Source organism: Rosa rugosa, chromosome 6 (genome assembly GCF_958449725.1).
Source record: "Rosa rugosa chromosome 6, drRosRugo1.1, whole genome shotgun sequence".
In the NCBI taxonomy this organism is placed as follows: domain Eukaryota; kingdom Viridiplantae; phylum Streptophyta; class Magnoliopsida; order Rosales; family Rosaceae; genus Rosa; species Rosa rugosa.
The window spans coordinates 5364709-5375094 of record NC_084825.1 but is presented as its reverse complement, the minus strand read 5'-3'; the positions used below and the strand labels follow the sequence as shown (position 1 = coordinate 5375094).

The following is a 10386-nucleotide window of genomic DNA, read 5'->3' as shown; positions in this document are numbered from 1 at the left end:
ACTCACTCTTCGAAGCAGCCACATCCTCTAACTAAGAGAAACGGAGAAAGACTTCTCTCGACCTCAGCCTCCGAGCATCAGACCCGCCCAGGAAACAAAGATCCTGTCCGGTCGCACACATCGTACGCCTTCAAGAACCCAGCGCCGCGGCGCAGCCGGACAGGTTCGACACCAGTGAAAAGTTTTCCAAGGGTTCTAAAGCGCGGAGCGCCTATTAGTCTATCTCTAATCTCTAATATAATAGAGTTCCTCAATCAAAGTTTTATTTGTCTAAGTTTAAGAAGATTAGTCATCATTCCAAATGCCTAAATTTTATTGGTTTTATTGCCCCCTAATAGACCTTTATTGCCTCCTATAAAACAATTTGAATTGATATAATCTCCTCATCTTCGATCTCAATCAATGTTTTATGTGTCTAATTTTAAGGAAATTAGTCCCCATTCTCCCTATTAAACTTTTATTGCCCCCCAATAAACTAAACTTTTATTGGGGGACAATAAAAGTTAATTGAGTTTTATTGAGGGGCAATAAAAGTCTCCAGTGACCTATGAGATCTCCGACGTCCTCTTTGGGGACCTCAAGCGAGGTTTTCAGAGAAGTCCGATGGCCGATCACTGGATTCACCGAATTCCTGAGATGGGTAACCGGAGTCTGGTGACTGGTGACAGGATTCCATCGATGGGTGACCGGAGTCCCGTGAAGTCTCCTATGGCTTCTCTCTCTATGTGACAAAGGGGTGAGAACAAAATAATTTCAAAAATAAATTTAAAAAAAAAACTTAATTAGGTATTATATAGGGAACAACTTATAAGAGTTACTATGGGCAAGTGGAAAGAAAAATAAGTGAGTGGTGTAAGGGAGAGGAAAAAAATCCCTAGAATTAATGTAAAGGGACAAAACCCCAAAAAAAAAAAAATTGCTCACCACCATTTTATATATATAGCTTTCACGTGTTATCACTTATGTATAACTATGTTGCAGGAAACCCAGATTTAGTGTGACTAGTCTAAATAAGAATGTGATACCTTATATAATAGAGAGAGTAGAATTAATCATAGATTTCCTATCTCTTTTCAAAATAGAATTCTTTGTAATATTATGTAATCTTTGTACTCTTGCCCCTCTATATAAATGGCCATATTATTTATAAACAAGCACACAAATTTCTCTCTCAAATACTCTCATTCTACAACAAACTATTTAATGTTGGCTGTATAAGACAGGGCAGCTGCTAAAAGAGTGTTTGTATGACTTGTAGCATCCCTTACACTTACGTGAACAAATTCGTTCCGCTAGCCTTCAATTGTAAGCATATACTGCAAGAAATATGTCATTACCCTTCGATTGGTAAACTATGTTTGCCTCAGCCATACCGGCAAATACTGGGGACATATATCTCTTCCATCGAAAACAAATTCGTTGCTAGCTAGAATGTGGTGGTTGCATACCTGTACCACGTACCAATGGTTCATTTACATCACTCAGATATTGATCAGAACCCTATCTTAAAAATTAGGAATCTCTTTGTACATTAGCGAGCAGATAGTTCAGTAATTGAAGCCTCATTAACAGATTTTTGGACTGAACTGCTGCTTTGAGCTTGATCCAATTCTACAACCTTTGAAAAGTCGGATGCACCCATAAAAAATGCTGGCTGTGAGGGTACTGGAAGAGAGAGAGAGTTGCCAGTGAGCATGAGAATAACAGAAGTCATAGTTGGCCTATCAGCTATATTTTGTTGCACACATAACAATCCAATATTGATGCATCTCATCATCTCAGTTCTTGAACCAGAACTCAAGATGGGATCTATTATATTTGAAGCCGTATCTGCTCTCCAATTTTTCCATGCCTGAATGAATTGGAAATGTGCATAAACAAAATTAGACTCTGAATTTTTCTTTCTTTAGCTGCATCTAATACAGTTATTAGTTCGTAGAAAAACATAGAAGTACAAGTTTCTATTATACTTACATAGCTCAGAAGATCCTCCACATTTCCTCTATTACGAAAAGAACTATTCTTTTGTCCACTTACTATCTCCAAAACTAAGACACCAAAGCTGAAGACGTCAGACTTAACTGAAAATTGTCCACGCATCACATACTCTGGAGCCATATATCCGCTGCATTGATACCAACAAAAAAAAGTCAATACTGCCTCCATGTAAATCTTGTATGGTTATGCTCATCCCAACTTGTTAATTACTTGTCCTTTACATGTATTAGTGGTATTAGCAGGATCTTATTTCTATCAATATATATTCAATGCACACTTGAGTTTGGAGTATCATTAGTGTTGCACAAATACCATTACATATATACTGTAAACATTTCTTGGTGGTAGTACTTACTAAGTTCCCACAACTCGTCTGGTTTCGCCTTGTGATTGATCAAGATCAAACAATCTCGCCATACCAAAATCTGCAATTTTGGGGTTCATGTCTGCATCTAACAGAATGTTGCTAGCTTTGAGATCACGGTGAATGATTTTAAGACGAGAATCTTCATGAAGGTAAAGGAGCCCTCTCGCAATGCCTACTATGATTTTGTAGCGAATAGCCCAATCCAAATGTGCGCGCTTGACTTCACCTACATGTTCAAGCAAATGCGAATTTCATAATGAAGTTTGTTGCAATGTTGTACTATTTTGTAAACATAACATACATGAAAATGGACTTAATCGAAACACTCTGATAAGAAGACAAACCCTACCAAATATGAATTGATCAAGACTTCCGTTAGGGACAAACTCATAAACAAGAATCTTTTCATTTTTTCCCAGGCAAAAACCAAGAAGCCTAACCAAATTCCTATGTTGAAGCCTGGCCACTAGCGAGACCTCAGTTTTGAATTCTAAATCTCCTTGTGCAGAATCCCTCGAAAGCCTTTTAACCGCTATGTCCTTATCATCGGGAAGTATACCCTGCATAAAAAGGGAATTTGATCATTATCTAATTTTTGAGGCACATAATTGATATCATTTTCACAAATGATGTTGGATTACATACCCTGTAAACAATACCAAATCCTCCCCGTCCAAGTTTATTTGCTTCCGAAAAGTTATTTGTGGCAGCTCTAATGGAGCGAAAGTCGAATTGCAAAGCTTCCGCAGATTTGATTTCTTCTGCTCTTTCTTAATGGGAAGAAAAATAAGAGAAAATATTAAGTCCGTTGCATGTTTAGGAGTTCTAACCATATACCTCACATACAGTTATCTCAATTACCTTCAATTCTTTTCCTTTTATACTTCACTCTCAGATAGATGCAGATGGACATAATTAGAATCAAGAAGGAAACAACCGTTGCCATAGCAATAATGATGACGGTCCCTGCAGATGTGCTGCTCTTCTTATTTCCTGCAATAATCAAAAATCGATGTTCTGATCTGCTCAAAGCATTCTGGGGCTGACTTTAGTTGATACTTGTTCAATATCTACTCGCTATGTATAAAAGAAAGGACTGGATATGCATGACCATGTATTACCCGTGCAAAAGTCACCAATGTTATCAGGGCCGGTCCTGAGACTCTAACAGTCTGAGGCGAAGAAATAAAATGTGGCCCTTCATGTGTGTGTGCGTGTGTATATATCGCCAAAATGCAGTACAAAATTTTGTGTAGAATTAATAACAAAACAAAAATATATGAATGTTGATTCGTATATAAATTTCTGAAATACAAAAAGTAGTTAAAATAATTAATATATAGGCTAGGATTTTTGGTCAAAATCTTTATATGGAGAAGGAAATGAATTGGTTATTTATATGAAAAAGGAAAAGGAAATGAATTAATTGTCTGACTGTCTGTTTTCATATGAAAAAGGATAAAAAAAAAATCAGTTTTCATAAGGAAAAGATTTTTATATGGAGAAAGAAATGAATTATTGATATGAAAAAGGAAAACACAATTATTAATTGTCTGTTTTTATATGGAAAAGGTCAAAAAAAAAAAGTGAATAGAGAATACGCCTACGAGGTTTGAACCTTGGTTGGTTCAGAAAGAGACACACAGCTTGCCGTTGGAGCTACAAATCAATTTGTGTCCATGATAGCAAAGAACATATATATACTATATATAATATATATACATAATTAAATTTCTCCGAGGCCCCCGGAAACCGGTGGCCTGAGACGGCTGCCTTAGGCAGAAGCCCTCAGGGCCGGCTCTGAATGTTATCAAAGCTGAATCTAAATTTTCAGTTAATGAGTTAGTCTGCGCGGTATTCATCCTTTGAGAGTTGGGAATCTAACAAGTAACAACATGGTCTCCAAAAGTAGCCCCAACGTGCCCCTTTTTTTTTTTTTTTGAAATGAACGTGCCCTTTGTTATTCACATTAACATGTTTACTTACTTGGAGTGGAAAATAATCATGAATCGGAGACAACTGGAATGGGAGAAGAAAGGAATCGGTATTGATTCCGGATGAGTTGATTCCTAAACCCATCTCCCTCCTTCGTAATCGAATTCCTGAGTATTCAGGAATCGATTCCTTATAAGGAGGTGGGACCTACACCAATTCTGATTCCTTCATGTTTTAGTAAACGCAGTAATACTTTTACCCAGAATCATTCTGATTCCTTTATGTGTTAGTAAATGTAGGAATAGTTTTACCCCGTAATCATTTCCCCCTATTCCAAGTAAGTAAATGTGCCTACTTCCTGTACAAATTAAGTTCTGGTGATATTAGGGTAGGGTCTGCACTTTTTCATCTTGTGGTTGAGCCACTAAGCAGGGTCGTTGCGCAAGAGACCTTCCAGTGTTAAAAATTTTTCTGGTAGTTTCGAGAGCACCGCAAATAAAGGAAACAGCGAAAGGCAGTTAACACTTTGGTTTTTCTTTTCTTTTCCGATGGTTCCTCTACTCCGGCATTGGTTTCCGCCCTCGTCGGGGTGGCTTGGGTGCAGTCGGAAAAGGCTGATACGTTTCTCCAGTCATTTAGGTAGCTTGGTGGCCCATGTTGGTCTTCTTCTTCTTCTTCTTCTCGGATTATAGCTGGTCGCGGCGCGGCAGTGATATCAAGATCTAGTTCTCTGATGGATTGGGTTGTGAGGGTTCTCCGGCGGAGTTCTTCATTGTCTGATTTTCTTTAGTTTCTGGCCAGTGGTTAAAGGCGGATATTCTTCTTTTTTCCTCGGGCTGGGAGCAGTGGTGCACAGTCAGTGGGTCGCTCTTGTGGCAGTGGAATGGGTGTTATATGATATTGGTGGTTCTGGAAGAACGGCGAGTCAAAGTCAGATTATTGTTGTTTTTCTGGGTCTAGCCTGATCTCCAGCATTCACCGTCGGCTGTCGGCTCCTTCGGGAAGAGTGGTGGTTCACGACGGCTTGTTTTGGTTTCTATATTAAGTTTTTTGTTTTGGTTTTTAGGCAAGTCCCTACTCTTTTGAGTTAGGGTTGTGGTCTAGTTTAGTGGTTGTGCCATTGATATGGTGTTATTTTCAAGGACTAGTTGCTTTTAATTTCGATGTTTTCTTGTTGTCAATGTAATGGGGAGACACCTCTACACATCAAAACCGCCGGTATGTGTATGGTGTTGGAAGGTGTTAGTATCTTCTTGAGGTTGGCTGCAAGGTTGTATCGACACTCCCGAGATATGTATAGGCTATAGTTGAGACCCTATCGACTCATGGTCTTTGTAATCGTTGGTTCTATATCAGGGATATGAGTAGATGAGATTTACAGTGTCGTTGTTTTCCAACATTTACATCACATGAACGTACGTGATTGGACAGCCGAACAATCCTAATTATTGGCCAAGAATACATATATTGACCAAGAATATTAGGAAATTAAGAAGAGTTTTCCTAATCCAACACGCTTCCTTTCCGAGGGCAAGGTACTACAGTCAAGTGAGTCAACTATAAACTAGTCTCTAAAGTCTAAAACCGACAATTTCTCTAAAAAAAAATCAAAATAATTATCTCTTTCGATAAAAAAAAAATAATTTATCTCATCCTAAATTAAAGTAAATACTACATACAAATCTTTAGTAGCACTTTTAGAGCATTTTTAGCAGACTCTCTATTTTGACTCCTTTAGCTATTTTGGAGAGCATGTTCAGCTTTTTATCTATTTTAGCAGCTGCACCAGACTCCTAAGTGATTCTATATTATAATTTTTAGCTATCTTGCTCCTAAATATAGAGAGCAAGATGAGACTTTCTAAAATTTAAAATGTTTTATGTAATTTATAAATACATTTAAACTATTTAATTTTAATTTAAAAAATAATATAAATTCAAAATTAGCTCAAATGGAGAGTATTGATGAAATAACTCAAAAATGGCTAGCTGAAATAACTTTTTAGCTACTTTAGCTAAAATTTGACTCAAAAATGACTAACATTGCTGAAGATGCTCTTACCTCCTAAATTTTTAGCTGATGGCGGAGTAGGATGAGATAGTGTTCGTGGTTCACCATATTCAGCTGGATCACTGGAGGTGAAAACTTCATACATCAAATTACAGCTCGGATTACCAAATGTCGCAGAATCCATCCCATAACAACATTTCTGAAGCTGTCTCAGACCCTCATCCAAGCAGACACCGCACTCTTCCTCCGACAAGTCCGGAATGCACTGTACTTTTCCAAATATTGATTGATTGTTGGAATACATAACCCTTCTCGTTTCCGTTGCAAACTTTTTCTGAAGACCACCTGCAGCTGCTTGATATTTCATTCCTCTGATTAACCCCTCCAGCTCAGAATTGAATGAATCGACATTGAATGAATCGACATCCGACGACGATAGGTTTCTCGTGGTCGATTGATTGTAACTAGGAGAAAGCTCAAGATGAAAGGAGCGGTTGGAGTAGCGTACCATGCAATACCCATTCCATATGATTGCCTCCTTCTGATTTGGACAAGCCCTTGTGAGATTGTATGCCGAGTCGTTGAAGATACTGAGGGAAGCATCCGGTATAAGATCCGGTCTACAAAGCCCGATGGCATGAACCTTGTCGACGACATCATCGTCTTGGCCAAAAGAGGATTTGTAGAAGCCATAGCCGTTGCTGCTCTTATTAGTGACGAGGGAGGAGAGAAAGTCGTCGAGGTTTTTCTGATAGACACTACCGTTAGTGTAGTTACCCCTGTTGTTTGAACAAACGAAGTGTAGATCAACGGCTTCAATGATAACGAGTACCAGAAGTTGTACAGAAAGGAAAATTCCAAATCCAAAACTTGAGAAAACCATGCCGATATCCCTGGATTTTTATGTGGCCCGGACCTTTACTATGTAAGTTGGATAACATCATCATCTCTCATTTTTCCACTGGTGTGTGGGATTTAGGACTTTAGGTCCTTTAGGACCGTAATCTTGTCTCCTCCTTTGTTGTTTATATTTAACGAAATCTCAATGTTATTATATTGTTGTTAATCGTCATCTGAGTTGGACCGGTAAACTTTGTCATACGTACGAAACTTCTGGTTACATTTTTAACCATATAATTCAAACCCGAAAACGTGATGAATTTTTCCATAAGAAATATTTTCATGGCGAGATTCGATAAGCCGACCAGTCTGATCTGGAGTTGATCCCACACTACTACAAAACTAAGCACGTGATACTATTGTTTCCCCAAGATTTAGAGAATGGTGAGAAACATCTCATTGCCACTATAATCGCAGTGGGCCTGGGTGTGTGTTTTGGTGAGTTAGTAAGGCTTTGGTCTCTCAACTGAGAGGTAAGGAGTTCGAGCCCCATTATGAGTGAGTGGGAGTTGGGTGGGGTTTAAAAAAATAAAAAAAATAATAGCAGTGGGCTTAGACAATTTTTTAATACTAAAAGTTGTCACCAATACTAAAAAACTAAAATAATTCGTTTCAAACGAAAGGAGAAACAATTATCAACTTTGAAAAGTTTAACTTGATTGGTGGGTTGTTCACATTGGCAGACACCATGCATTAATTGTAATGGTGAGTACATAGGTGTTTGTCATGGTATTTAAATATTCAAATTAATTAAATTTTTATTGCTATATGTGTGTGTGTATACATATATTTAAATTGGAATACATGTAGTCACCAAAGACTTGATCGGTGGGTTGTTCACATTGGCAAACACCATGCATTGTAATGGTGAGTACATAGGAATTTGTCACGGCAGAAATAGAAACCATCAGCAAGTTCGCTAACTAGATCGTTGCTAACTGGCTATTGGTTGTACCCACCAATCATTGGTGCCCAATAGCCCAACTCACACTATTAGTAATGGTGTCTAAAGCCAACATTTGTGGTAGTGATCGAGTAGAGATTAAATCGAGATCAGACGTATCTTTAAAGGCTTAAAAGATTTATGTCAAAATGATTCCTTCATGAGAAATATTTTTTTGCTTAAAGAGTCATGTCAAAATGATTCATTCCCCAGCTATCAAGAATAGATTCGACGGCTGGGAATCGAACCTGAGTGTGGGAGTTCCACACTTGGAGCCTCTTACCAACTCGATCACCTGTGATGATTAACTTTTCAACTTGTTGCTTATGCTTTAATTAGTTTTATTAAAAAATAAAATAAAAACTCTGAAATCATGAATTCTATCAAAATTGTGGGGACTATAACATACGATTTTTAGCCAAAATTGTATTTTCTTATTTCCTTACCAACATTTTTTTCACTCTCAAATATTAACTTTTAAACTTCTGGAATTGAATGGACTCAAATCACGAAACAATTTTTTTTATTTATGAATTTCTAAGTTAGAAAACAAGAAAATTAACAAAAAAAATAATCGTTTGAGGTTTTTGTGTTCCGTCAATTGGAACACGTCTTCAAGAAAAGGTGGAGTTATCGTTTTTTTTTTTTTTAGACAATGTACTTCTAATAATCACCCAATTATCGAAACATGTTAACCTTATTAACACTATTTTTTCTTAAAATTCTCATATACCATAAGTTCACTACTCATTGAGCATGGTTTTTAGAACATGTTCCAATTGAAGACACATTGAAACCTGGAACAAATTATTATTATTTTTTTGTGAATTTCATTGTTTTATGATTTTGAAAAATCATAACAAAATACTCATCTTGGTTTTTGAGTTTATCAGTTCCAAAAGTATTTAAAATTCATTATTTCAGGGTGAAAATATTTATTAAGAAAATAAGTCAACAGTTTTAGATAGAATGAAGTCTGAGAATTTTTTTTTCATACTTTATTTTCAGGAAATTAGGAAACTCTAGAAAATTATTTTTAGAATTCATGTCTATAATAAAAATTTTATTGCCTTCCAATAAAATTTGTTATTGCCTCCCAATAAAAGTTTATTGCCCCACAATAAAATTTTGGAAGATATATTGACCCCCAATAAAATTTACCGCCCCTCCAGTAAAAGTTTATCCCTGCCACAAAAAAAAAAATTTATTGAGAGTAAATGATCAGTGAAAAATGAAGATGTTCTTAATTTTAAAAATTTTAGAAGATTTATCAACCCATAATAAAATTTTATTATCCCCTAATAAAATATTTATTTAATCCTTATTATTCAATTGACCTTATACCATACATGTTCCATATTATTCAATTGCCAAAAGAAACACTGAAAGATCGAGAAAAAAGAGAAGCCAAATACACATATAGTATATGTGTATGTTCCCCAAAAAATAAAAATTATGTTTTTGAGGTGTTTGGCAGTAGTCTTTTACCTAGATGCAAATTACGTTAAACAAGAAAAAAGTAAACCCCCATTGTTCTCCATCTCTGCCAATACATTGTAGAACAACTCCACATCTCAAGGAAGCATTCCTACTGTACCCATATTTAGTGGCGGATCCAAGATCCAAATGGGGTGGGCTAATTTTAAGTACATAATTTGCAAACATCTGTATTTTTTTTTTTTTTTTTTAAGGTTTGGAACCCAGTTAAAAGCTCATCCTCACGCTCTTTTTTTTATCATTCAAAACATACAATGGAAGAACATAAAACCAAAATCCCATAAATTAAAAATTACAAGCATAAATTTATTGTAGAACAACAATAAAACCGTAATTTAAAACCAACTGAATTGTACCCTCAGAGGCCCACTCACTTTAAACTCAACAATCACATAATCATTCTCAATACTATTAGCAAACTCCTTTTCAATATAGAGAACCATCAAATCATCGAGAAACTCATCTTCCATCTTATTTCAAAGTTTGTTTTTTATGATGTTGATAGATAAAAATGCTCTTTCTGTTGTTGTTGTAGAAACTGGCAGAGTCAACACAAGACATATCAACTTATAAAATCATAGGAAAGAATGATGACTTTGTTGATTCAACTGACCGCCTACACAAATTAGACATAGAAATTTTCTTGAGGATCCTTCTTCATATCTGTTAGAAAATACCCACACTCCATATCTAGAGCAAGCATATCATGTGATGTAAAATCTTGAGGATAAAACTT

General features: G+C 36.3%; 1 protein-coding gene across 1 annotated transcript; it reads right to left on the bottom strand.

Annotated features, from left to right (window-relative positions):
- Window positions 1-1432: 1432 nt before the first annotated feature.
- LOC133714225 (cysteine-rich receptor-like protein kinase 44) lies at window positions 1433-7297 on the bottom strand. The gene is made up of 7 exons (XM_062140311.1): window positions 6362-7297; window positions 3227-3358; window positions 3011-3135; window positions 2715-2925; window positions 2354-2591; window positions 1975-2125; window positions 1433-1852 (listed from the first exon to the last, which is right to left on the bottom strand). Exons 1-7 carry the CDS (start codon window positions 7191-7193, stop codon window positions 1532-1534), a joined length of 2010 nt encoding a protein of 669 aa, XP_061996295.1. The 5' UTR covers window positions 7194-7297; the 3' UTR covers window positions 1433-1531.
- Window positions 7298-10386: the final 3089 nt, after the last annotated feature.